The sequence below is a fragment of the Colletotrichum abscissum genome (genome assembly GCF_030869225.1).
Source record: "Colletotrichum abscissum strain IMI 504890 chromosome Unknown Scaffold_46.1, whole genome shotgun sequence".
Lineage (NCBI taxonomy): Eukaryota > Fungi > Ascomycota > Sordariomycetes > Glomerellales > Glomerellaceae > Colletotrichum > Colletotrichum abscissum.
In genome coordinates, this window is record NW_026850387.1 from 122391 (window position 1) to 148704 (window position 26314).

Consider the following 26314-nt stretch of genomic DNA (forward strand, 5'->3'; position numbering starts at 1 on the left):
ATCCGTCATACAATCACTTCCCCAGCAGAAGCTTAGCCGTCCTCTCCCTCTTCACGACCTCCCCCTCCAACCAAATCACAATCGCATCCGCCATCCTCTCCCTCGCAGCCTTCTTATGCAACACCCGCCGGACGGTACCCAGGTCGTCTGGGATCCGCGGGTTGCCGTCAAAGTCGGCGCGGCCTTCCCAGAAGTCCTCGAGCGCTGGGTCCGGCGTCAAGACGTACCGCGGCACGGGGAAGTGGAGCTGCGCGCAGAGGTCGCGGACGCGCTTCTCTGCTGATGTCGTTGCTGTTGCCGACTCTTGCCCTGGCGTTGCAGGTGTTGATACCCGTGCTGGCGTTGAGGTTGGCACGGGAGAGATGGCAGGCGTGGGGACCTGGGACTGCGCCGTGGCGGCGGCGGCGGAGGTGGTGATAGGGACGCCGGCGCCGCCGAGAGAGGGTGTACTCGCCGTGGATGTAGTCGTCGAGTCTTGGGCGGCCGCGGAGGTTGGTGATGCTGTCACGTTGAGGGGGAGAGTTGATTTCGGCGCTCTGGGGGGTTGAGTGGATGTGGGAGGTGATGCTTGGTGACTGGGAAGACTGCTGCTGGTGCTGTTGCTTGCGGTGGTGCTGGGTGCCTGAGCTGGTAGCGATGGAGATGTCTTTGGAGGTTGGTTTGTGTCCTGCTTCTTCCTCGACGCGTCGGCACTGCTTTCTGTTGGCGGCGAGCTCGGCGGGGATCTCTTGGAGGGTAGGACTGACCCGGACGAGACGCCACGACTAGGAGAGGGAGAAGGAGCTGGAGCTGGAGCTGGAGCTGGAGCGGAAGCAGCAGCGGCGGCAGCGAGGGCAGCACTAGCAGCCGGGGCAAACGGCTTGGGAAACTTTGGCAGGTCGCCCGAGGGCATCATGTGCCCGTTGTCAATGAGCCACTCGCACGCTGCTTTGGCCGCCCACTGCTTCGCGTCCTTCTTGCCCGGAAAGGACGGGCCGGCGCCGCCGCGGGAGACGTCTTCGCCGGCGTCCATGCCGTAGCCCGGCTGGGGGAAGACGTCGCCGGTGCTGTCAAACATTGCTGAGCAGGCCCAGCGGAGCTCTTTGGCCTTGCCTAGGCCCTGTTCCTGGCGGGCTTCGTCGGTGAAGGTTACTTTTTGGTTTCTGACCTGTTGGAAATCTGTATGTTTTGGATATTTGATTAGTATGGGTTTGAGGAAATTAAATTCGATGAAGGTGGTTTAATGCTTCGGATCAAGAGAAATTCTGATGCTCTGGGGTTAAAGGGGAAGAGGTTGCTTTCCCAGCCTCGAATAGATACATGATCCGATGCGGAGAATGAGGGAATTGTAAAGAGAAGTGTATGGTGTATAAAGAAAAGTGCTTCAACTCACGATTCAACAGGCCGAGCCAGTTCGTTTTACCCAAGTCCGGTTCCGGTCGCGGGGCCGGACGGAGGAGGATGGCGATGGCCGAGACCTCGTGATCCGTGAGCGGGGCGGGGCGGCCGTGTTCTGCCTCGAAAGCTTCCTTGCCGGCAATGTAGGCTCGGAGGGCCGACCAGTCTACGCGCTGGACGGCTGTGCCGTTTGATGACGGGTCTCCTGCCATTACGTGTGTATGTTGCGCGCGTGGGTGTGAGTGTGCGTTTCCGTATGTTAAAGTTGCTGCGGCTGCGGCTGCGGCTATGGTGCGCGCTATGGTCTTTGGTTTCACGGGTGACGATAGGTTATGAGTGAAAATGAGAGGATGTCTATGTGGCATCTAAAGCTGAAGAACATGAATGAGAATCATGTTGTATTCCATTAGATGTTCTCTTCTTGATGTATGAGAAGGAGGAAACGGAGGGGTTGAGACGGGTGAAGGTTAACCACGTTGGTGGGGTTGCGTTTTCTGGCCGCTCTGTCCAGTGTGGCTGCTTCTCTTGGCTGGGCCAAAGCGGTGTTCTGCAGGAGGCTGCCACTTCTGCGTGGTGACGACCGTGACGCACCTGCAATGGAAGTCAAATCAATCTGGCGAACGTGATTCGTCGTTTATCCGCCTATTATAGATGTTGGTTTAATCATTATTGCAGCCTGGTCTTCAGCATACCTAATGTTAAGACTGCAGGTTCAGTATGACTTCAGATGACTTTCAAACGACATGTATCAACTAACAGTGGGCAGCCGTAGAATACGCGATATGACGAGCAGTAAATGTGCTCGAGCTGACAACATTATCAAAGTGTGGTTTCCATTGACGTGATCCCATAAAACTTTTAGGGGGTATACTATTGACTACCAAAACGCTCAACACCTTGCTTGCTTTCTTTTTCCGAGCCTCACTCAAAGAAGCCCGTGCCGTCATCTTCCTCTTCCACCTTCGCGGGGGCCTTCCTGTCAGCCGCCCTGCGCTCCCTCCGGTTCATCGGCTGCTTGGGATCCCTCTTCTTCTCGAACGTCTTCTTCGACCTGGCCACCCAAGGGTCCTCCTCCTTGACTCTCTGCGGCCGGGTCTGTTGCGTCTGTCTCGCGGGCTGTTGCGGCCGGGCCTGGCGCTTGGCGGGGCCGTCTGCCGGTGACCTGCGATCGCGCAGCCGGTACAGGGCCACCTCGCCTTCCGGAAGGACCTTTTCGATCGTTGCCCACATCTTAGGTCGTTCGGCGTGGAGGAACTGCAGGGCCTTGGGTTGCTTGGAGAGTTTCGCATCTGCATCTGCATCCGCATCCGCCTCCGCTTGCTCTTTCTGCTGCTGCTGCTCTTCCTCGGCCTCGTCCTCGTCTCCCTCCTCCTTGGCGTTCTTGTCCTTGTTGGGGTACAGGCTCTCGTAGCGCTCCATCAGGGGGAAGAAGCGGGCGTAGGCGACGTCGACTTCGGCCACGTGGGCCTCGGCCTCGAGGCGCTTCTTTTCTTCGGGATCCTCGGATTGCTGGAGCTTCTTGCGGAGCTGCTTCAGTAGTCTCTCTGCCTTTTTCCGTTCTGCAAAGGAAAAAAAGAAACGGGGTTAGCTGATAGACATTGATGCAAGGAATGACGAAGACGAACCAAAAAATCGAACCATGTGGTACTTCTGAATCATGTCGCCTCTCCTCTTCTTGAAGTTGTGCTCCTCGACTCTCTCCTGCAGCGCCTCCAGCTCTTGTTCCAGCTCGTTGCGTTTCGTAGCGGGCAGTTGCTTGCCGCTCTGCAAGAGTCTTCTGATATCTCTCGAGCGCGTCTTGTTCCAGTTTGTTGTGCCCTCTTTCGCCCTAGACTTCTTCTTGGTGGTCTTGAACCGCTTGTTCTCGTGCTCGCCGTCTTCCGAGCCCGATTGCTGCTGTTGCTCGTGGGTGTCGTCCGGGATTGTACCCTCCGCGGCGACCTCAGAATACGCTCGTTTCGTGCCCATTTCTATTGATTGTGTAGTGAATATCCTGCGTGATTTATGTTTGAATTGTGGTGTTGCGATGTGGTCGGTTGAGGTCGGCCAGAATGCTGTATGGAGGATGAAGAACTGACGATGGCATCGCGAACTTCTCTTTCAAAAATTTGGCTCGTTATCGGCCTCAAGGAAGTTGCCGACCCCACCTGGGGTGCTTATCAGTCCCAAATGGGACTGGTAATGTGACTGGTCTGTGCGCGCCAATGACAGGTCCCAATTACAACGGCTCACTGATCTCAAAGTAAAGTAGTCCCACCCAAAGCTCCAGCGACTCCAGATGATACCTGATTGAAAGCGACTACTGGCATGGAACTTCTCTTTGCATACCTCATCTTCAAGATCATTCATTAATCGGTGTTGGGACCATAACAATCTCGGAATTTCTCAGGCAAAACGCCATTACCGCGCAGCTTATAGCGAACCAGTTCATCCAGTACGGCTCACATCACTCACGGGCTTGTCCAGGCAGCTCATGGATGAGCGCTCTTTCGACTTTCATTGTTGATATAGGTGTCTCTCTCTCTCGCTATTCGACTTAGAAAGGAGAAAGCCGAGCTCATTACGATATTCAGGCGCGTGCGGTCGCCATGGACCGCCCGGAGCCTGGACTGATCAAATGGTCGCAGATACCCGGCTTCGACAGCTTTATCCACATAAACCTGCAACATCGCGTCGTGCAGCTATATGAGCCCACCGGACTTGCACAGAGGAACCGCTTCGATTACACAAGACTTTCAAAGCACGATGATTTCCCAACGCTCACTACCTATGACTGGTCGCCAACGGTCCCAGGTCTCCTGGCCGTCGGCACTCAAACGGGCGTCGTCAACTTGCTCAGGATGGACGACAACTCCAACGCCTACATTGAATTGAACCTCAAAATGACAAGAACATGTCAGGCGGTGGCATTCAACACCGAGGGTCTTCTTGCAGTTGGCTTGGATAGAGTGCGCATGGATCAGTGTCTACACATTTGGGACGTAAACAGGTTGTCGACGATGAATACGGCCGCCAAAGGCTTTCCCAAGGATCTCCACGCTTTCTCAGACCCAGCATATCGACTGGAACACAGCGTGTCAGTGTCGAGCGTTAAATTCTTTGAAGATAACCCAAAGACGCTGGTGGTCGGTATCAAAGCCCAAGGTCTACACATCCATGACCTGCGAGGTAAATAGCAACCGCACAATTTGTCGAAAGAAACCTGCTAATTTAATCTGACTGCAGAACCTGGCGCTGTTGTGACCTTCCAGACCAAGTGTAACAACAACCTGGCCATCGATTACGCTGACCAGAACTACTTCGCATCATCCGCACTGGATCAACCTGGCATCATGATTTGGGATAGACGAGCAACGTCTCGTCCAGTTGCCTCGCCATCTTATCTGGGCGCCGTTGACGAGGACGACCTTCCGTGGGGTGGAGCCTTGAGACTCGACAGAGTGGTTGAGATGGATGACGATTCCTCATTGAGCGAAAGCAAGCACTCCATCGTCCGTTCATTGCGCTACTGTCGAGACCGACGGGGTCTCCTGGCTGTGCTGTCTCGATCCGGCCAGCTCAAGGTCTTGGAGACGAACAAGGAGATAACGCATCGCGACATGGCCCTTGAAGGTAGCCCAGAGCTTCTCGAGGTCCACAAATCCCACGACATGGATGTTCAATACGGCGATAGCGGCAGGAAGAATGACAGAATTGTCTCTTTTGACTGGGTGACGCTCGACTCTTCGGTCCTGCAGCCTCGTCTCCTCGTCTTGCGGGCCAATGGGTCCTTTGAGATCCTCGAACAACCGTCGTATACCTCTGATTATCTGTATAAGCTGACACCTTGGCAACCACCACATCGTGGACTAGAAGGTACGTGTGCCAGACTGTTTAGAGAGATAAAGACCGCTCACACCATACAGAAGGAGGACCTTACCACGAGATTATGGAATTTGAGCCGTCCCAGTCTTCTGACATGCTCGGTCCCTTGTTTGTTGAGGAAGCACTGTCCGACATTCCTATTTTTGGCCCCGACAAGGCCGATGTTCAGACTATCGTGGATCAGACATTGCAGTCACAGTTCTCTGCAGCAGATCTCAACAGTAGGTTGACGGGCAATGATGCCAGCTCCTCGTCGCCCATCGATAAGTCCAAGTCTACTGCAGAAAAGATGCGAGCTCTGAGAACGGAACTTAAGGAGAAGGCAAGGAAAGCAGATGCGAATGGCGGCGAGAGCTCCATCATGGAAGAATCAGTCAGCTCGCTCGCCCAGTTATCACTGTCTACCGATGGGCCGGTCTCGTGTCGTCACATGCATGAATCTCTTCTTTCGCTGCCCCTGAAGGCTCAGGACTTGTCGACGAAGGCACAGTGTCTCCTAGACCACGTCATGCTTCTTCGTGCGAAGGAGAAGTACCTTTTTGATTGCAGTGTCAATCGTGTCGTGGTAGCCGATGATCCGTGGTTGCGGTATATGTGGGATTGGATTTCAGGTGAGCAGGACGAACGCACTAGGGTTATTGTTGCTAATCCTGAGCAGACGCCGAAGATGCTGCAGCGGATGGAGGCATGAAGTTGTCGCCGCTCGACCTTAGTTATATGGGCGTCTGTACCATCTGGTGTGATGATTTGGGTCCGTAAAGAGTCCGCTGCTATCACCAGATCCGTGACTAACATGTAGCAGGCCGGAAGCCATCATCCAGACTTCCAGAGGCATCTCCGATCCCCGAAACGACGTTGTGGGAGAAGTGTATTGGAAGCATTTGTAAGAAGCGGCGACTACCAAAGTACGAAGGCATCCACACCAAGAAGCCTTTCCACAGACAGCTGTGTCTAGATATCTGCGAATGGGGGGATACGGCGGCACATGAAGCCAGGGGAGCAGCGACACACGATCCCAGCCAAGACTATCCGACAACGGCACACACGATGGCAGCAGCTCGGGCTCTCTTCAAGGGCAACACGCAGGAGGCGATTGGAATTCTGAAGACGGCGAGCGTAACACACCCAGAGTTGTTATTTGTCTCTCTCGCCCTGCAACTCATCGGAAAGAGCAATCATCACCTTAACAAGGAGCAGCTCGATTTCGACGAGGCCGTGGCATCGAAAACGGACCCCTATCTAAGGGCAATCTCGTCACTAATTGCCACGGGAGACTGGTTCGCCATTGCAAACCAAAAGTCCCTGCCCCTGTCAGACCGGGCCTACGTTGCAGTGCGGAACTTTAGCGACGAGCAACTCACCAAGTGGCTCAACGAACAGGTCTCAATGGCTGTGAGTACGGGAGATATTGAGGGCATTGTTCTCACGGGCATAACGGACAGGCTGGTGGACATTTTCGCCAAATACGTTGAGAAGTTCAACGACTTCCAGACGGCGACGCTAGTCATGTCGATATGTGCGCCACGTTACATTGACGACTACCGTTGCCTGGCTTGGAGGAATGCGTACAGGACATATCTACAGCGGCACAAGGCCTTCCTCCAGAGGACCAAGTTCGAGGTGGAGAGCACGAAGAAGAGCAAGCGTGGTGAGCGCCCAACGATCAAGCCGCCCTCGCGCCAGATTGCGCTCCGGTGCGTGTACTGCGACGCGGAGACGACTCTCGCTGGACAGGGAGGAGTCGGGTCGGGACCGCCGCCTGGGGCGCCTGATTCACGTAACCCCCTTATGGCGACGAGCATAAATGCGGGAATCAGCTGTCCCAACTGCGGTCGGCATCTGCCGCGGTGTGTTGTGTGTCTTGAGGTGGTGGGCGTTCCGAGATCTGACCGACCGGAGCACAACGGTGAGCCGGAGAGGTGGATGGCAGCCAACTTCCCAACGTTTTGCTTGAAATGCGAACACGTTCTGCATCTGGACCATGCGAGGCAGTGGTTCACGAGGCACGTTAAGTGTCCGGTACCCGAGTGCCGTTGTCGATGCAATTTCAGGGCGAACCCAGAGCTGAACTATCACTGATCACTTATGAGCGGGCAGCCTGGTTGGTGAGATGGAGTCGGGATCAGGATTTGGTACACAGGATGGGGCGGATTGGGAGGAGGCAAGGGGAGGAGAGGAGAGGTGAAGAGAGGGCGCATCATAAACAAGGGCCCCGACTGCAAGCATGACTGCTGACGGGCGACGGGCGGCCGACGACGATGTGCCCCGTGTTTTGCTAGGGTTGTTTCTTATTATGTCCCGTCGGGTGGTTGTGACGGAATACTTATGACATGATTATGTATCTGCATTCATGGACTCTTGCAGATGGATTCTGGACTCTCACTGTTTAACTCCATCGTTTTGTATTACTAGAGGATTGCCGCAGTATATATAGACGCTACCCTGCCCTCGAATTCCGCACTATTTAACCTTAACCCTTTTTATAAGTTACCTATCCTTTCTTCTATTTTACCCTCTCCCTTATCAAAGGATCGCTAAAATCGTAGTTTTAATAGCTTATTAATAAGCTAATATTACTATTTAGAAATAAGTAACCTACTTTTATACGTAGGCACTAGGAGTCTTATTATTATAAAAATAGTAATAAATATATTAAAGTACTCGAGAGAGCTTTTTAATAAATTTCTAATACTATTTAAAGCGATTATCCTCGAGTTATAAAAAGAAGCCGAGGTACTATATTAATACGGCCCTATCCGTCTTATTAATATTAATAATACCCTTTTTAATATAAAATATATTAGTAATACTCTACGGCTACGTTATTACGCTTCGTAAATTATACTTAACGTTAACAAAAATTCTAACGTTATTTATTAAGTATTTTATTAAAGTCGTTATTATAAGGTTAGTTTAGCTATTAATATCTTAATAAGCATTTTAACTTAATTTAGAGGCTCTTATAGCTCTTAATTAGAGGCTTTTAAGGGACTTATAATTAAACTTTTTACTTATTACGGGCAAAGCTATTATAGTTAAAGCTATAGTACTACTTACGGACCTCGATAGTAAGTAGTTAGTAATATAATTATCTTTTTTTTATAATAAGCTTAAAAAAGTATCTTAATTTAAGTACTAAGTAGGTACTATACTATTTTATTAAAACTATATTCTTATACTTATGACTCAGAAAGAATTAACTTTCTTCGATAATAAGGTACTCAGGATTCTAGACTCTTTGACATTCTGCAACGGGTGCGGAAAGGGTGTTGCGGAGATTTGACCAGGCCCTGGTCAGCAGCATGCGTTGCCGCATAGCCTTCCTTCAACGGTGCGTGCGAGCGTGTGTGTAGTCCGCAAGGGAGTGTGTGCGTGTGTGAGAGAAAAAGAATGTGTAGGTACACATCGAGTACTCCCGCAGCCCCTTTCCGTGCAACCACAGCCACAGACAATACCAATAGCGACACGATATTGGCGCTGGATTGCCTTGTACGGATTCGAATGCAGAATTGGGCTGGGACTCGGTGAGGCCTGGACTTGTCACATTCGGCGCCCGTGCTGCAGGTTGATCGATCACCTGCACATCTTCCAGGTTGCGGGGACTTTGACCGGTCGGTGGAATACTACGTTGGGATTCCCGGGTGATGCCCATTGCAGTGTCCCGGTCAGCGGCCTGTCCACACCCTGTTTTGATGATGTGTGATGTGTGTAGGTACTCCGTAATGTGTGTCGTCTGCCTGACACGCTCGTCGATTCTCTTGACAACCCACAAGTGCGTGGTGCGTGAGGTGGTGCGTGGCAGGCAGGCATCCGTCGCCCCAAGCCTACCTACCCAAGCCCTGAGCAGCCGCCGCCCATGGTTCCGTATCCAGTCACCCAGTATCCGCAGACCGGACTCGACAATGGTGTCGGGTGTAAAAGTGAGATGTGACCTGCCCCGAACGCGGGCTGGCAGGGGCGGAACCGGGAGAAGAGTGCCTGAGCAGTAGTGCGGTGGAGGGATGGGTGGATGGATATCATTGAGGATCGTCACTTGTGAGGGTGTTCGGATGCCATGAGGTGCTGAAGGATGTGGGCCCCACTTACCTAAGGCAACCTAGGTGGTTGTATTTCGCACCCGTGAGGTAAGCTAGGGAGGACTGGCGTAAGGTGTCCAATGGCGTAGCTTCGCTAGGAAAGGTACTTGATTATCCGTACGATACCAAGGTAATCACGGTGCACCGAGAGTCCCCTTCCCAGGTACTCTAACCAGGTAAGGGTGGTAGGCAGGAGCGTGTAGGTATTCCCAATGTATTCCCAGGGCACTTTGGTCTGAGTAGGTAGGCTCTTTCCAGGTTTGGCCCTGCTTGCCCTGCCCTGCCTGCCCCGAGTGCCCTGCCCTGGCCCAGTGGTCCCTTCCTTCCCAGCCCGTGGCAGGTCACTCTTGCCGTCCCATTTGCCTCGGCAGGGTGACTGCGTTGGTTTGGGGGAACACAAAGCGCACGGGGAACTGGTCCGGGCTCTTTACGCACTCTTAGTTGAACGACATCTTCAACCAACCGCCACCACGTCTTCTCCCGCACACATCCCACACACACGCATACGGAAACTCATTCACACGCAAACACTCTCAGACGTACGCACACCCAACCTCTCCTACTCCTCTTACTCCTCCATCACATCCTGTCCCAATTTACCGAGACCTGGACCAGACACCGAACATCCATGACTCCATACGGATACTGACCTGCCCACAGCCACAGAACCCTGCCCGGTTCTGCCTCACGCCTCACGGTCCTCACCTTATCCTGGAACCAACAAGCACCACGCACACGTACACACACACACACGAGACACACGACGACAAACACTATACGCCCGGCCGACCCCATCGTTGCTTACCCGTTTTCTATCCCCATTTGGTCGGTCCTCTTCCAGGGATACAACTTGCGACGCTCCGCTTTGCTCTTTAGTCTCCAACATGTCATTGGAAGTAATCTACATCACCCGCCATGGAGTAAGTATCCGTTTCCCCCTGCCCGTTTCTGTCCAGTCTCCTTTCGTATCCGGCTTCATCTCCGAGACCAACGTTCCAACGAGAACGAGAATGGCTGAGAAGACGAGGGCTTGGGGAAAAGTTTCACTCATGAAACCTTCTTCAACCTATTCATCGCCAAACCCACACACCCTGGTACTTGATAAAGATCCGCGGGCAATTCTCTTGAATTTGTCAGTTGATGCTGGCCCTGCTGGTTTTGAGCAAGAGACTTCATTCTGACAACGGCCTTGGCGTTCTTCAGTTCCGGTCCAACTGGCTTGTCGACCCTGCCACGGGAAGCTACACGGCCTCCATCCCGTCACCGACAGGTATACCTGCGGATCCGGAATTGACTGCCCATGGCGTCGACCAGGCCAAGGAGCTGGGCGCCCACCTCCTGACCGTTGAGCCTCCAATCGACGCAGTTTATTCCAGCCCCTACTATCGCTGTCTGCAAACTATCACGCCCTTTGTTACTCTCAACCAGGAAAACCTCAACCGCCTTCGGGAAAAAGACGTTGGCGCTAAAGCCGATGCTGTCACCATTCGTCCCGAGCACGGCCTCTGCGAATGGTATGGCGCCGCTCCATTCGAGCACCCGACTCCAGCCTCGAAAGACGTCTTGAAGCCAATGTTCCCTCACATCGATGACACGTATCAAAGCCGCGTCTATCCCGCCCGCAACGGTGAGACTATCGCTCAATTGCACGACCGTGTCGCTGCTGGTGTTCAAGCCATCATTGAGCAATGCGACGCCCAGGGCCACCGTGCAGTTATTCTGTGCTCCCACGCTGCCTCGATTATTGCTCTTGGCCGAGTCCTTACTGGCGAAATGCCCGAGAGTATTGATGCGGAAGATTTCCGAGCCTTTACCTGTGGATTAAGCATGTACCGGAGAAAATCACCCTCTTCTTCAGCAAAAACTCCAGGAACCGATGGTAGGATTCGAACCCCTACGTCATCATCAGGCTATTGGGGCTCACGGTTGACAATGGAACCAACAGGCCCAATCGCGGATACCAAGTCGTGGAGGAATGGTCGGGGAGTCGCAGGCGGGTGGATATGTGAGCTCAACAGCGATTGCAGCTTTCTGAGCGGAGGAGAAGAGAGGGGATGGTAAGTACTCAGATGGACTTCCCGCTCCAACCCGCACTCTCGCGCGCCCGCCCTGGCTGAGATCAATCCAATGGGACCTTGGCCGGCCCTCACCCTTGCTTTTGCCCGACACCCACCGAGGGGCCGCCCCTCCCTATCTTTTCTTTTCCCTACCCGTATTCCTCTACCACCGCCCGAGAATCTTCGGATGCTGTCCTCGGAAGTATGCTGACTTGAGGAAACCATCTACAGGCGATTCTCTGGCGACGAGTCCTTTTCCACGGCCGAAAACTCTTCGCAGGCCGACGCTGGAGTGGCGCTCGGCGTGGTGGTGGAAGGAAAAGTGAAACCTGACAAGGTCTCTCCCCACAGAGCTGCAGGTCATCATCGTCTCTAGGAATTGGCTCATTGGCGGCGTGCTTCGTCATTTGCATTGCAGTTTTTCTTCTTTTCATTCTCAGGATTCTACAAAGGACAGTTCCTCGACGGGTCGCTCAGAAGGGTCGAAGGCTGCAACAAAGTTCTAGGTCCTCCAGCCTGACTAAAACCGATCCGCACCATCCGTCCTTGCGGCCGATATACGATGGCAGCTAATGCCGGATAGACTTGCCTAGCTGCTGCGGGATGCATCATCTGCATGTCTCTGGCACGGGCTGGGTGCCATCAAATCTGCGAGCCAGTCAGCGCAGCGGCTAGCCCCAAATCCATGACAGAAAGACCCCTGTCGCTTTCATCTTACAGCTGCCACACCATTTCATCGTTCCATCTCTTCAACTTCAACTGCTCACCCATTGCTCTCCATTGAATGCCTTCAGTACACGAATTCGCGCCTGAAATCTCGCCGCAAGCACATGGTTCCTCCTAACCTTCACCGTCTGATCTTTGTCAACCGAGATCGGCTCCTTCAGCTGAAGAAATCCAATTTCGTATCTGAGGCAGCCATTGGTGCTCAATGTCTATCCTGTGTCATGAGCACATGCAAGACGCTTGACGTGCCTGTATCTTGCGTCTCGCCTCGCCTCGCCTCGCCTTGCCTCGCCGCTGCCGTTCACTAACAGGTAATCTGGTTTCGATCCCTTGACATCTTGGCTCCTGAAGGGTTGCGCGGGGTCTACTGGCGAGAGCTCGAATATCGGCTGATTCCTTATCACAGTGCAGCTCAACATCGCGGCTCCGTGTCCGCTTCCGTGCCCGCCACCTCCAGGCTACGCAGCCTCGCTCGCTCGCTCATTGCTCGGCCCCTGCTTGGGCCCCGGGAAGTGGATATTTGCATACAGAATAATAGCAATAATGAAATGAGTATCAGATCTGGTACGACGCTTTGCTGAAGAAAACTGACCTTGGCAGACCTTGCCGCAGGCATACCTACAAAGCAATCTCTCTAAATTTGGCACAATTGTTTTTCTGTCACGATACGGTCAAAGGACGGACACGCAACAACATCAAACGCCCGCTTGCCATTGTCAAGCTCAGCTTTTCGGTCGATTTCGAATTACCATTCTCCTACTCCGTACTACGTAGAAGGTTTAGTCTAGCGTCTGCGTGGGGTCCGATCGGTGCCGGATGCATCTTCCGAATCGCTCACCTAGTGTCCTTGCCGAGCCCCTAGCATCATCTTCGGATCTGGCTCGAAGTTGGCCTCCCTAGCGGTGTAGGTTCACACTATTTGACTCAGCTGGTCAACGAGGAGCGTTCCTGTTGAGTCTAGCAAGTACATCGTACACGGGGCGTACTGCCAGTGGCCACGGCAACTCTCAAGTCCTTCACAACACCATCGATTTCGCCAAGCTGCAGTTCTTGAGGAGCTCATGATCATCTCGCATATGTCAAAAGAGCGGTGGACAAAGGCAGCTTTGCGTCAGCGCGAGATAGGAGGGTCGGATAGGGCTCACCGTCCTTGTGAAGAGCTCGGTCATGGACCAGGCCTCGAGGGTCTATTGCCATGTGTACGACTGGGGATGGCGATATTGTTTAGTCTGCATGTGTCTCTTGCAGGGAAAGGAAAGTACAGCCTTGGTTCGGCTGCAGAAGAGGTGATGATGGAGGGGTGTGTGACGTGCTTGGGAATTGCTAAACTCTCAGGGTGTTACCAAGGCGGCAGACAGTGCTAACCAAGGAGAGGATTCTTAATCGGGCGGCATGCTTCTGTCGATCATGGCCCATAGCCAGCCGCGAGCTTGTCTGTTTCGGAATTTCAATGCGGGTATTGGCTTGACGAGGTTGATGGTCAGGTTCCAAAAGGAAACAGGAGAATAACAACTGCGGGTAGCCACACATCCGCAGGGCGAATAGGTTGACGTGGTATTATTGCCAACAAAACACGCGCTGGGCTGGCAAAACCGTATGCAACGTACAGAAACGGGCAACCCAAAATATTTCGGCCGAATAGCTCCACGGAGCTCCTCTCATTAGCACCAGGGCTGATACGAATACTGGAGAGAATGCAAAGGTTTCGACGGATACACCGGGTACAACGGATAAAGGTTGCTAACACATATTTCGTGGCTTACGTTCCGTTCACAAGGCTTCTTTGCTCGTTCTCCGCAAATGATTTACATACAGGCATTTTGCGTGGGGTAGTACGAATGCTGCCATCAACCGGCAAGCGCATCTTCTAACTTCAGTACCATTCAAAATGAGCCAGCATCATAAGGGGCCTCCTGCAATCACATGTGGCACGTTGGGCGATTTACGGCGCAGAGTAGGAGGCTGTGAGATGAGCAAGCTGCCCGATGCGACGGTTTGCAGAACCAACTCCAACAAGTCAGAAACGTGCCCGCGATTCAAGGTGGTCCAACAAGAATCAAGCAATTACATGGGTTCGAGATGTATTTCTGGAGCACAAAGGGTCTTCTCATTAACGACTCGGCTGGTTCGAGTCGCAAAGTCGTCAGAGCTTTTGAGCGGTAAAAGGCAACTGCAAAGAGAAAAAGGAACGATAGATGCAGCGTGGCGAACCCTCCTGCATTTCACACTCGACAAGGCATCGTCGCGTGGCTTTAACAAAGGGAGGGAGATCCCTGAATTTGACGGCAAGCTTGAGTTGAGTCTAGTAAAGAGTCCAGACGAGACGAGACAGGCAGGGTAATGAGATACCTCTCTGGCTGTATGGAATAAGAAACCTGGGGTCCGTTGGTTGGCCAGACGGTGATCCGGCCGGCAGCAGGTTCGCAGATGAGTGGGCAGCAGAGCTGCAAGTCAACACAAGAAGACCGTTACGGCATTATGCTTACCATAGACCGAGTCTTGCGGAGAGTCCGGGTGGCAGCGGGTTCTCCACCTAAAGACAAGTGTCTTCGCCAGCCCAGCCGCCATCTGTGGCCATCGAAATCTGCGGCGGCCAGTGGTTTCTTATTCCTACCGACTCGAATCATGGTGAAGATCCAGATTGTTCATTATGGAACATGACTACGTACTTTGGGGGGGGGGGGGGGGGCCCTTGACACCATTACACCCCTCCCCCCGGTCAGCGCCAAACTAAGCGTACACAATCCTGCCAGACTGCCAACCTTTCCCGCGTCTTCACCAGACTTTGGCACCCTCGTCGGGCGGGCCCCCGCAAGAGAATGAGCGGGTTGTACGCAGTAGAGACTCGACACGACGGCGGCCCCACAAACCGTCTTTCCTGACCCTAGAATGCGGCGGTAAGGCGGCTGCAGTCGACGACTACCGCGTGGCCATCCATGGGCGGCCATTTATCGATCCCTCCATCTCATCAGCGGGTACAACTCAGTGTGTGTCTCTCCCAAATCAGAAAGGTATCTCGAGCAACAACCTGAAAGATTACGATGAGCATTTCCTGCGAGATTTGAGGCGGGTATGTGAGTGTGTGTGGGGAGAGGCGGGTGGGTAAGCCAAAAGGACACTCAATTCTGCATCTCAGAATCACACCGACTTTGACTTGACGCCGAGGACTTGCCGTGAAGTGAGCAAGCCATTCTGCAAACACAACACATGGATGGCTGTTCGGTGAGGTAGATGTGGGCGGTATGTCATGGGTATGGGATTGGGGGGATGGCCGTTACAAAACGACAACGACAACGACAATGAGCCATGAACAACAATCAGAGCAAACACTGTTGGACACAGCCTGTCTCCGGTTCTAGATGAGAGGGATGGAGGAGCAGAAGGATTATCTATTATTGCAATCATGAGTTCCAAAATCCCGGGACCATGGACGACAACAGATGGTCCAACCGGTGCACGGCTGCCAAACTTTGGAGTCAGCTTTTGGGGGCCCCGAGTCGATCCAATGGCAGCCTTGTGTTGGTCCAACAGTAAATGGGGATTGAAGTCACACGAAGCAAAGAAGACATGGCATATGCCTGGCGGTTCCCTGTTCACCTCACTCAGTCTTTACCGTCACGACAGTGTAAAGAGCGTGAGTCTGTGAGAAGGTATCCCTACCCGACAGGGGCGGAGCCAGCGAAAAGAGGCACGGACGACGATGAAGTTGTGTTGTGTGCGGGTGTTTTTATCTCCACCTTATACCCACACCTCGAGTGTCCCGATCGAGCATCTAATCGTTCGTTCTTCGTCTCTGCTACGTCCGGAAGACAGTGGAACTCGCGGCTTGGCCCCCGAGCGACTACCACCTCACGCACCAGTTGTGACGCGCAGCTCGATCTAAGACTAGCGCCCCTGGAGGAGAATATCGACTGTGCAGCAGGTCCCGAATACCACCTGCACTCACTGGCATCCACACGGGGCTCGGGCTCGCCCTCGCTCGCTTGCCTCTCGCTTTGAGTCTAGGCTGCTGGCACGGCCTGGAGTGTCTAGGTTGCTAGCTGGGCTTGCAAGCTTGCACTGCACTGCACTGGGGGACCCGGGGGGGGGGGGGGGCATCGGGCAGCGGCTGCACTACAGATGGCACTATTCCCCTTCATTACCCGGGCCCTCCACGGAAGACTGTAAGTAGTAGGTATGGATGGATACTGTGATGCACTCTCATCTCGACTATTGGGCTGCTTCGTCGACTGGAGCGACTTCCTCTCTCCCTTGCAAGCTGTGATCTCGCAAACCACCCCACCTGCTATCTGCGGGCGCTGCTGGTTCCTTCGATTCCCTCGTTCACGCCTCCCCGTCTCACTCTCTCACTCTCTCCTCCTCTTGCTAGGTAGGTAGGTACTGCTGTTGCTGCTGCTTTCTATTGATGCTGCTGCCATCAGTTGCATGCCCGCGCTCCATCCTCGTCATTCCCAAACAGGCCACGACCCTGTTTGCTACATGCCTCCATTCAAAGGCGGTGGCGTAAGGAAGATGGTTCTCCTGCAACGGCATGCATTACACAATTGAGGGGGGAGCACGGGAGGAAAGCCACACATTGACACACCCACGGCTAGGTCACTATGTACTTGGACGAGAAGCGCCCATCTCCTCTCACTCCAAGTCTCTCGCAGTCTCTCCCCCAGGTGACGAGCCAGGATCTTGACCCTGGATGAGGGGCGCTCGGCGCCAGCCAGACCTGACAGATTGGGCGACCTGCATGATACATGCCATGGATCTACACATTTGGTTGCGTCTGCACATTGCCTGCTTTAGCACCGAAGAAAAAATAAGAAACGGCTTTTCGCTGTCAGAAGCCTCCGAGCGGAGCCCCGATCTCCCTGGCCCTTGCTTGGAGCTATAGAGATAAACCTGGTCTTCAACTCAACCCCATCGAACCGGGGTCCTGGCTCTTTTCTTTCTCAACCGTGTGTGGAAACTTGAAAGAGAGAGAGAGAGAGGTCCCGGAGCAAAAAGAGATATAACAGAGACAGAGATCCATCGCGGCCGGGAACTTGATAATCAGGGTCTGACCCGTTGTCGATGACTCGTCTTGTTTCTTCCTCCCGATCAACACACACCTTTCGCCCCCAAAGATCTCACACTTTTCAACGTTGTTGTTACTTGATCAAGATCTCCGCAAGTGTTAGGCATCATTTCTGCCTTTCTTCTCTTTGCTGGCTTACACACTCTTGATCTGGATACCATCATCACTCCGGACCTCGACGTCTACTACCTACAACATCAAACAACATGTTTGTCAGGTTACAAGATCACCAGGACGGCATGGACAGACTGCCGCCTCCGCCAGCTATGAGTTACCACCAGAGCCGCACCGACGACGTACCAAGGGTGTTACCAAGCCTCTCATCATTCAGCTTCGACGACAGGATGGACATGGACGCTCGTAACGATACAAAGCCGGGCCAGCGTCATGAGGTGGAAGTGGCAACCACCTTGGCCTCCATGGCATCATTCAACATCAAGTCGCCTACTCTTCCTTCTCCCACTCAGAGCTTCACCTCAATCAAGTCAGATGGTAGGACAATCTTTCCACTACAAGTGTCATCCAAGATGGGCTTTGAAGCTTACATCAACCTCCAGCCATGACGAGATCAACAAACTCTCAGTTCTCATCCCCTGAGCCGCGGTCACCAGATCTCCCTTCCGTCAACAGCCAGCTTTCCTTCACCAAGGATAGCACGGCACAGATTACGCTCCCCCGCCTTCGTGAACTGGATCTGCGGCTCCCCGAGCCCGAGTTCGTCCCCAGCCCGAGCTTCATGCCTTCCGCTATGACTGGAGGGCCTCGCCGAAGCAGTATCGAATCCCTCGGCTCCTTCCAAGAACCCAGGATGGACCTCTCCTCACCAACCGCCTACCGAATCCCGATGCCACCGATGCCACCGATGGCCTACCCTGACGCCCTCCCCTCGCCCACCTTCAGCAACTCACACCGCAACCCCCTCTCGCCACCCAGCCGCCGTCTCCAGCACAGGTTACCAGTGACTCTACGGACCGGCTGCAGCCCCAGCCGGAGACCCCGCCGCTCGCCCACGGGGTCCCGCTGCAACGTAAAGTACACGATCCAGCAGGTCGACTTCATCGACTACTTCCGCGTCGACCACCACCTGTCCTGGAAGGAGGTCGAGGCCAAGTACGCCTCCGTCTTCCCCGAGGACGCCGCAAAGGGCCACAAGCGTGGGCCTCAAGGCTTGCAGGGCGTCTACTACCGCAAGAACAAGCAGATCCCCGCCACGGATCCCAACAACCTGCTCGTCTTTGACGAGGACGATAACCCAAAGACGTTCCAGTGCGACGTCCGCGAGCAAGGGAAGAAGATGAACAACTCGATTGGCCTGCTGGGCATGCACCCCGAGCGCGCCATCACCTACGCGTGGGTTTCGGAAGAGCACAAGCGGCAATACGACAAGCTTGGTAGGTTTACCTTACTGTAAAGTGGTGACGAGAGCAATGGAAACTAATTTCTATACCAGGTCGCGCAAGACAAGCTCAGCTCGACGCCGCGGAGGCACGGAAGAAGAGGAGACGAGCAATTCAAAACAGCCGTCTTTGATTTTCTCCTTTTACCTTTCTCTCCCTCCCAAGTTTGCACTTTACTTCTACTCATGATATCCACTTCTTTACTCTTCATTTTCTCATTCCTATGAGAACCTATATACTACACACTTTGAGGAAAAGCTGCAAGAAGCAGCTCCCCTCACAACTTTGCCAAAAGAAAAAAAAAGGGAATACACAAAACATCACGCTACACGAAGCGTGTAATCATTCATCTATCCAAAAGTGCAAGAGACACACAAAAAAAACTTGGTTTTCCAGAAGTGTACGATGACGAAGATTTGCGTCTGATGATGGGGCAGGGGCGTTGAACAAAGCAACATGGGAGTTTCATTCATTTTTCCATTCCCTTCACTTCTTGGTTTCCCCCAACTTCCCTGCAATCATGGTCACGGTACCAAAAATGAAGGGTTGGGCAAGGGTTTTTTCTTTTTAACCATTGAGGGCGGCACAGCAACAAGCGCAGGATACGCCGAGAGCAAGAGAGGGAGTTTTTCCTGGGGGATAGTCTTATGAAATGGGATGTTGCATGTGGTGTGAACGGTGCGCATGGATCAAGATAGTATGGAACATGGGAACAATGGATCAAAGGGAAACGTTGATGACAAGGAGTTGAAAGAGAAAGCATTGTGCATTTTTTTTTGTTGTGTTTGGTTTCCGCAACTAACAATCCGGGGGGGGGGGGGCCGAAAAAAAAGAAGATACCAGTTGGTTGTGGTGCGTTATGTGGGATGAGATGAGAATGGGAAAGCAAGGGGGGTTGCGGGTTGAGGTAGTCGGCGAAGACTTCGGAACTACCTATTTCTTTTCTTTTCCATGCTGCTTTTGGTTCTTCATACATGGTACGTGGGGATTACGATATACGAAGTGTGTCCACAATGCATTTTACAATGGGATTATGAAACGTCAAAAGAGGGTGGGAATGGGTTGGTTGGGCAGACGAGGGGGGGTTCCTGATTGCTCGTCTGGGGGCCACGCATAGAGGCATTGTTGGTCGGCCGGTTGGTTGGTTGGTTGGGGGTTTTTCCTGGAATACGGAAATAAAGGGATTAGTAGATTTTAGAAATCACTACGAATCAAAACCACGAGTTCAACAATAATCCAACGTTATCCTCCGAACCTGGGATGACCAGTTTGTGCGTCCCTTCCATCATCCCGTTCCAGAGCTCTGGAAACCCATTATTTGGTTTGCACAAGGCAACGGAAACGGGCCATCGGATCTTGTTCTTGACGGAATTCGCCTTATGGGGATTTCGAGGGAGATTTCAGTCATGGTCAGACGAGGCGGACGGAAAGATAAAGGGTTGTACACCTTTGTGGGGGGTTTCGTAATCTCTGAACGTTGGACCGTTGTTACCATTGTCCTTCTCCCGTCTGAAACCGGGTGATCACTGCCCTTGAGCCAAGGGGGATTAGGCGAAGTGTCCAAGGGCACCTATTGTCGAATCCCACAAACATTGCCCATTGACATGGAATTTGGACTTGCTTGGAATTCCTCATCCAACATTGCTTGCAGTGTTGGTGCTGTGCTCCCGAACCGTAAAGAGAATGCTGCGAGTATTGGCCTGTAGAGAATTCTAGAAATGTTCGTCCGTAGTCTATGGCATAACTCTTACGCAAGCGCATCTTTGGAACTTGGGGGTGGTTTGGGCGGTCTGTCTGTATCTCAGCCTGCTTTGTCTCCTCTGCCCATTGTTGGTAGGGCGAATGTACGTACGCGTGTTTGCGAGCTCAGATGTATCGATCCTGACCGGGCTGACGGGCATGGCGCATGTTATGCGCAGCTGTCACCGGTTTGCTACAGCGGACAGTGTGACGTGAGTTGACGAGGCTGTGATGCGTAAAGTCCGATGTACATTTGAAGGCTATGTATAGGTCGACCGCATGATGATCTCCGGCCAAAGATAGGGGCGCAGCAAAACCAAGCGGCCGTAAGGGATGAAGCATTCTTTCTGCGGCGGCTAATTTTCCCAACACAGGGACAGCGAACCGTCATGTCGGCTCTTCGTGAATAAGTTTGGCAGATGGTGACAAACTGGGGGTGGCGTGGGTGACGAAAATGTTAGTAGAATCGATGCAAGATGGCGGTGGTGATGAAGAATGTTGGAGATGGTGGCGTAGATGGGATGTCAGCCTCGGCTCTGCCCCTATCAAACAACCTGGGACTGAGGTGAACCAGACAGTTGGGACCGTCATGTTGGTGATTTCTCTGTACGGAAGTGACAAGACAGGGTATGGAGGTACTGTTCTAATCTGTCACCCAGTATCCGAGCGAGGCTTGTTGGCAAGAGAGTGTGTAGGGAGGTATCTTGTTTGTTTGCTGCAATGTTTGCTTGCCGTTGCTGTGCTCAGCCAGCTAGAGAGAGTATTGATTGCTGTTGATTGCTGGCCTCATGTGACAACTCCACGCCCTTGATTGTCGTCTTGGAGAATTGCGTATTGCTATACAGAAACGCAACGGCGGGTTGAAGGGCGGATTCTTCACTGTGTGGTGCATATTCTCCAAGTTTGCCAGTCGCACCTGAGGGGTGCAGCGGTTATTGTTTGTCAGACGCCCCAAGGCGGTGGACGTTCGGACTCGGATCTGCAGCGTCCCTTTCTTTGACGACGGTCTCCTTGTTCCCCCCTTCCTTTCCCATTTCAATATCCTGGCTCCTTTCTTGCCTCTCTGTATGGCCTCGTGGACCTGCAGGGGCGAATGGAGTATTGGTTGGTGAAGATGGTGACCCGCTGCATGTTTGCTCTCGACTACGGCAGGGCTGCGTATCTACAGCTAATATCTTGCAACCAACATGCGGTTTCGGGGTCAGAGGCTGATCTGGGCTGGTGGCCGTTGGAGCGGAAGACTCCATCTCCAAAGCGTTCAGTACTCGAAGTGTCGGGCGGCTGGTTTGCTTGCCTTGGCGTTCTCTCTCTCCGCGAGGGCCATCCTCATTCGGCGTGGAAGCTTCATCGAAGCGATATGTTCCCAAAAAAGGTGCTGACAGTGCGTGTCTTCAACAAACATCGACGCTTGACCCAGTCGTGTTTTCGACGTTGAACCGGCGTTGTCTACAACCACGCCCCTTCCCACCGCCAAGACCGGAGAGACAGGAATGGTGAACATTGAGCATTGTTCTGGGATGAAAGTGGGCCGGTTAGATGATGACCTTGTGACTTGTGTTGGACGTCGGTCCATGCAGTGTTTGTGAAGAAGTGGTCTTGGCTCGCCAGGTATGCGAGGATAACGTTCCGCGAGAGGCGAAACGTCCGAGGCAAAAGTAGAGTCTGTGTTGGAACGATGTGACAAAGTGGAGGCTGAAATTGACAGGTTCACCTAGACTGGTCCTGGCATCCATCGGGTCCGTCGTTGGTTCTGCAAAGGCGTGAAGAATTTATCCACACTGGGTTAGTTCCAGGGTGGAGTGGTCCATCCAACATCAACCGGGTAGGCGTAACTAAACCAACAGGCTCCTTCCTCGGTTATCACTATGATCCTTCGTCTCCATCAAAATTGAGGTAGAAACGGCACCCTCGTCAGTGCCGTTGGCACACATTTCACTCGCGCGGGAGGAAGCCCGGGAGTCAGTCGGGGCCTTGCTGATACAAGGCTCTGGAGACCGGGCGAGTATCTGACTATCCGCATCGTGATGAAGTATATATTTGACGCTTATCTCAAAGTATGTATTCCCGATAAGCTGATTCTGTAAGCGTACAATAAATGGATGTAAACATTGAGGTTTTGGCCTTTCGAGGGAATATGAGCAAAAATATTCGCAGACGTGATGATGGATGGCTTTTCCTTCTGATACCCGCTGAGAGGTATATGGGACTGCCCGATAAGTTACAATCACGGCTGAGTACCTGGAAACATATTAGTGCTGGCTTAAGATTTTCGAAAGCCTCAACGCTTTCTGACCCCAAAAGACTAATAGAGAGAGTCGTAACGACTCAAAAGTAATACAAAGAAGAAAAAGGAAAGGAAAGGAAAGGAATGTGGGCTGGGAGATACTGACTCTCGAATACACGCCCCTGCCCGGAATCAAACAGCGCGCCCCTCAGGCTAGCACGGCTTCATTGGAGTATTTGTTTTGACTTCTCTGCGTCAGAGTGTAAACCACCCGGCCAATTGGCCGGATGGGTGCTGGCGACAGGAAGGACATTGGGATGGAATATATCGGTATCATCGGGAGGTTGAGAAAGGTTCAGGCATGTTTGCCAATCCTTCAGGACGCTCCTTCCCATCACACTGTTACCTACCTACCCAAGGCAGCCTTCCGAGTCAATGAGGTGCAACGAGAATCAAAATTTGATCATTTGGGGACCAGTGGTTACCACAATCTGCCTCGTTGATGGTTCTGCGTTGGTATGATTCCACTAGAAGTGAAAGAAATCTCAAGTGTGATGATATTGAGAATGTATGTCTATTTTCACTGACTTCGACAGAACAGGCTGACTTATCCTATTAAATACCTAGTCGATATCATCATGTCTCACAATTCAAAACAATGGCATGTCTTCTCACTGGGAAAGTCTGGCGATAGTCCAATATTGTAAAGGCCTTATTTCTCTCGATCTAATGAGAACGACGCATCTCTGCGCGAGCATAACATCGTAGTTATCGTATAGCTGGCTCATGTAGCACTACTAATCATCATTAATTCTTCATCTAAACCTCTACTCGTGATTGTCATGGGAAGGGAGACTTGGGCTTGTCCATGGGCTGTAGTCCGAATATGTCGTCAGACTTGATTGGCATAGTCTGATCCTCGGAGTCAGCGACGACCTCACCGAACAGAAAGGCGTTGCGCTCCCTGCTGATATTCCCAGACGGCTTCTTGCGGTGTGCGCCTCCTGAGCTCGACTTGGGCAACTTGGGTGGTGAGGCGGACTGGGCAGACTGGTCTGGTTCTAGCATCCAGGAGAAGGAAGACTGGGCGAGGGTTGATCGTGTTGGGATAGGCGGTTGAGGTCGTTCCAATGGCTTCACGCGAGGTGCGTCAGCTTTTGGGCTTGAAACCAGAGCTGACGGATGTTCTGCTGGTTTATCGGCGGGTGCCTCTTGTGTAATGTCCATGACGTCGGGAATGGCTGTTTTCGAGGTCGGGGGTTTTGTCTTTTCATGCTCATCCAGAGACAATGTCGAAATGACGCCTGCCACACTCTCTGCAGCAACCGCCGCCCCTAGCACAGCACTGTCGTTCGCGTCTATTTCCATCAGGGTCTCGGTATTCGCCTCCTCCGGCGGTGGGCTGGTAAAGCCCTCCAGATTTGGTACTTCAATCGTCGGGTCTTCCAAGTAAACCTTTACAAATTGCACCTTGGCAGCCGCTACCTCGACAAGCTCCAACGTCTTGACCTTGTCTTCTAGATTAGTAGTAGCCAACGACCTGAGACTTGTCACTGTCTCGTCTAACATGTTGGCCAGCAGTTTATTCCGTTGCTCAATGGCAGCGATGGCCTGGGCTGCCGAGTCATCGCCAAGCAGTTGCCTTGCCATCCGAGGAGGATAGCGTACTTCGTTCAGCCCTTGCATGTTTCTCTTGATATCGCCCATGGCGTCTCGTACTGCTTGGTTGATGCCAAGTTTCTCGCCTCGCTCCAAAACGCTTTTGGCTGCGCCTTGAAAAAGTGCTTCCACACCACCTTGCTGTTGAATAAACCTACTCGCAGACGGAATTGGTGACTGGCCACCCTTGGTCCGATTTCTGAAGGATGAGAAAGCTTGGCCCATTGGTGTCGTGGGCCTCGAATTGCTAGCAGATTGTGTTGTACTGGGCATTTTCCCGGTGTATTTCAAGAGGAGCGAAACGCCACCTGAGACATTGAGGTGTGTCTTCAGATACATCGCATCATCCACAAATGTATGCGGCCCGTGAGGAGCTTCCGGTGCCGGGTACTTGAGAAGCAGTTGCAAACAAACGGAGTAGTCCGCCTCGAGCACTGGCATTGATCAGCATCAGTGACGTTGGGTTATCCTGAAAAATACTCACAACTCCAGCGGATGCGAAGAAGCATAGCGACGCAAATTAGATCGATCAGACTGAGAGACGGATCGACCGCGAAGAGGGTATCCCACAGCACGAGCGTTTCATCAAAGGGAAACTCCCGTCCAAAGAGGAGACGAATCCAACGGCTGCAATGTGTAAGTCAAAAGTCAACGTGGCTGGATACGGTTCAACTCACATTAGGAAGATTTGTGGCAGAATTTCAATGTCTTTGAGATGGTTCGCCAGCTCAGGATCGACCTTGGCCAAACAAACCTCATGTATGTGCTTGCTCTTCTCGACAATGGCCGATGTTTCCACCCGGTCTTTGGAAGCAGACGACATCGCTGCCCTTGAGATCGAGTCTTGGACTTCATAGAACGCCCTTGCCCTTTCCATGATCTTAGAGAATAAGGCAAAGGCGTCATGCTCAACGTACAGAGAGTCTAGCATGGCTAGCATTTTCGTATCGACATTGGTGCCAATGGGCGAGATAGCCGCGGCATCAAGCGCGTCCTTGTTAACAACAAAGAGGATGGGCGCAAGAAGTTCATGCATACCCTGACGATACCCACCACTATTGGGATGGAGCTTACAATACACGAACAATGCATCAATAATCATTGTCTGCGTCTGCTCCTCTTGATAGAATGGCTCATCTGGCAATCGGCGAACGTCTTGTGCAATCTCGGCCCTAATTATCTCGTCCTGTCGAACAGTATTCCACGGTGACTGGATAACATGTGAGTTAAAGATCTGTAAATGAGACACTGGCTTCATGCTACTCACCTTTGGATCGTCCGTCAACGGATCAATGGCGACTTGGGCCAGCTCCTCGGGGTGCTTGATGAACTTCAAGAAATGATCTCGTCTTTCTAAATAGAAACTTCGCGATTCTGCAAGCTGAGGCACCCAGTCTGATGATGGAACGTCTGGCATCAGCAAGAATGCCTAAGAAGCTGTCAGCTCCAAGTTGAGATGAAATCAACTTTCAAGTTCACACCGACCTTCCAACAAATTGATCGGAGTCCCGAAATGCACGGACTGGAAGGCCCGTTATATCTGACTGCATTTTGCAAGTCTGACAGATTCCCAGCATGTTTTAATGTCTCGGTCCATCGTTTCCTATGAGTTGGATCAGTCGGTGAACATGATGTCACAGCTGGGATGGTGCGACTCGCACTCACTGGGCTTCATCGAGCGTCCTCATCTTATAGAGAAGAGGCAATGCTCCCCTGAGACCTGCAAAATACAATCAAACAGAAGCAGCGGGACTGGCATCCCAAGGCTTCGAGGATCCCAAAGCTTCACCGCGATAAGAAGAGATCAGGTTGGCGATGGATTGGGATGTAGTTCTTGTTGTGGTTGGAGGTGGCTGGAGAGGAACAGGGCGATGGCGGAAGCTTGGGCCAAGCCAAAGTACCGCTCGTCGTACCTGATGAGGTAAGAGAGCCCAGAAACTGCGATGGAGGGGCAGCGACAGAATGCAGGGGTCGGTGGCCTGGTGTGGGGCAGCGGGGCACTGCGAAATCTGCGACCGCCTGCCCAATTAAAAAGTACCCCGCGATCGGTCCAAGTCATGTCAGTGCCAGTCGCCGGACAATTTTCGTGCATTTACTTTCTGAGGGTGACTATTTTATAGCGAAGTTTT

The 26314-nt window shown here is 52.6% G+C and overlaps 8 protein-coding genes across 8 annotated transcripts; 4 read left to right on the plus strand and 4 right to left on the minus strand.

The window, feature by feature from the left end:
- Positions 1 to 13: 13 nt before the first annotated feature.
- On the minus strand, positions 14 to 1589 carry CABS01_13573 (uncharacterized protein; the record flags this gene model as incomplete). Its single annotated transcript, XM_060546915.1, has 2 exons — positions 14 to 1158; positions 1373 to 1589. The coding sequence occupies 2 exons, from the start codon at positions 1587 to 1589 to the stop codon at positions 14 to 16; spliced, it is 1362 nt and encodes a 453-aa protein (XP_060394739.1).
- A 709-nt stretch (positions 1590 to 2298) lies between these two features.
- Positions 2299 to 3345, minus strand: CABS01_13574 (uncharacterized protein; the record flags this gene model as incomplete). The annotated part of the gene is made up of 2 exons (XM_060546916.1): positions 2299 to 2936; positions 3003 to 3345. 2 exons carry the CDS (start codon positions 3343 to 3345, stop codon positions 2299 to 2301), a joined length of 981 nt encoding a protein of 326 aa, XP_060394740.1.
- A 620-nt stretch (positions 3346 to 3965) lies between these two features.
- Positions 3966 to 7320, plus strand: CABS01_13575 (WD repeat domain-containing protein; the record flags this gene model as incomplete). Its single annotated transcript, XM_060546917.1, has 5 exons — positions 3966 to 4545; positions 4603 to 5232; positions 5283 to 5852; positions 5900 to 5992; positions 6044 to 7320. The coding sequence occupies 5 exons, from the start codon at positions 3966 to 3968 to the stop codon at positions 7318 to 7320; spliced, it is 3150 nt and encodes a 1049-aa protein (XP_060394741.1).
- Positions 7321 to 10201: 2881 nt separating this feature from the next.
- CABS01_13576 (phosphoglycerate mutase) lies at positions 10202 to 11750 on the plus strand (the record flags this gene model as incomplete). Its single annotated transcript, XM_060546918.1, has 4 exons — positions 10202 to 10237; positions 10455 to 11196; positions 11263 to 11374; positions 11606 to 11750. The coding sequence occupies 4 exons, from the start codon at positions 10202 to 10204 to the stop codon at positions 11748 to 11750; spliced, it is 1035 nt and encodes a 344-aa protein (XP_060394742.1).
- Positions 11751 to 11990: 240 nt separating this feature from the next.
- Positions 11991 to 12158, plus strand: CABS01_13577 (uncharacterized protein; the record flags this gene model as incomplete). The annotated part of the gene is made up of 1 exon (XM_060546919.1): positions 11991 to 12158. One exon carries the CDS (start codon positions 11991 to 11993, stop codon positions 12156 to 12158), a length of 168 nt encoding a protein of 55 aa, XP_060394743.1.
- A 5213-nt stretch (positions 12159 to 17371) lies between these two features.
- CABS01_13578 (uncharacterized protein) lies at positions 17372 to 18695 on the plus strand (the record flags this gene model as incomplete). The annotated part of the gene is made up of 3 exons (XM_060546920.1): positions 17372 to 17657; positions 17723 to 18556; positions 18616 to 18695. The coding sequence occupies 3 exons, from the start codon at positions 17372 to 17374 to the stop codon at positions 18693 to 18695; spliced, it is 1200 nt and encodes a 399-aa protein (XP_060394744.1).
- A 2539-nt stretch (positions 18696 to 21234) lies between these two features.
- Positions 21235 to 21549, minus strand: CABS01_13579 (uncharacterized protein; the record flags this gene model as incomplete). The annotated part of the gene is made up of 1 exon (XM_060546921.1): positions 21235 to 21549. One exon carries the CDS (start codon positions 21547 to 21549, stop codon positions 21235 to 21237), a length of 315 nt encoding a protein of 104 aa, XP_060394745.1.
- A 1817-nt stretch (positions 21550 to 23366) lies between these two features.
- CABS01_13580 (WD repeat domain-containing protein) lies at positions 23367 to 25873 on the minus strand (the record flags this gene model as incomplete). The annotated part of the gene is made up of 6 exons (XM_060546922.1): positions 23367 to 24619; positions 24670 to 24812; positions 24863 to 25395; positions 25453 to 25614; positions 25671 to 25788; positions 25851 to 25873. The coding sequence occupies 6 exons, from the start codon at positions 25871 to 25873 to the stop codon at positions 23367 to 23369; spliced, it is 2232 nt and encodes a 743-aa protein (XP_060394746.1).
- Between the last annotated feature and the right edge of the window lie 441 nt (positions 25874 to 26314).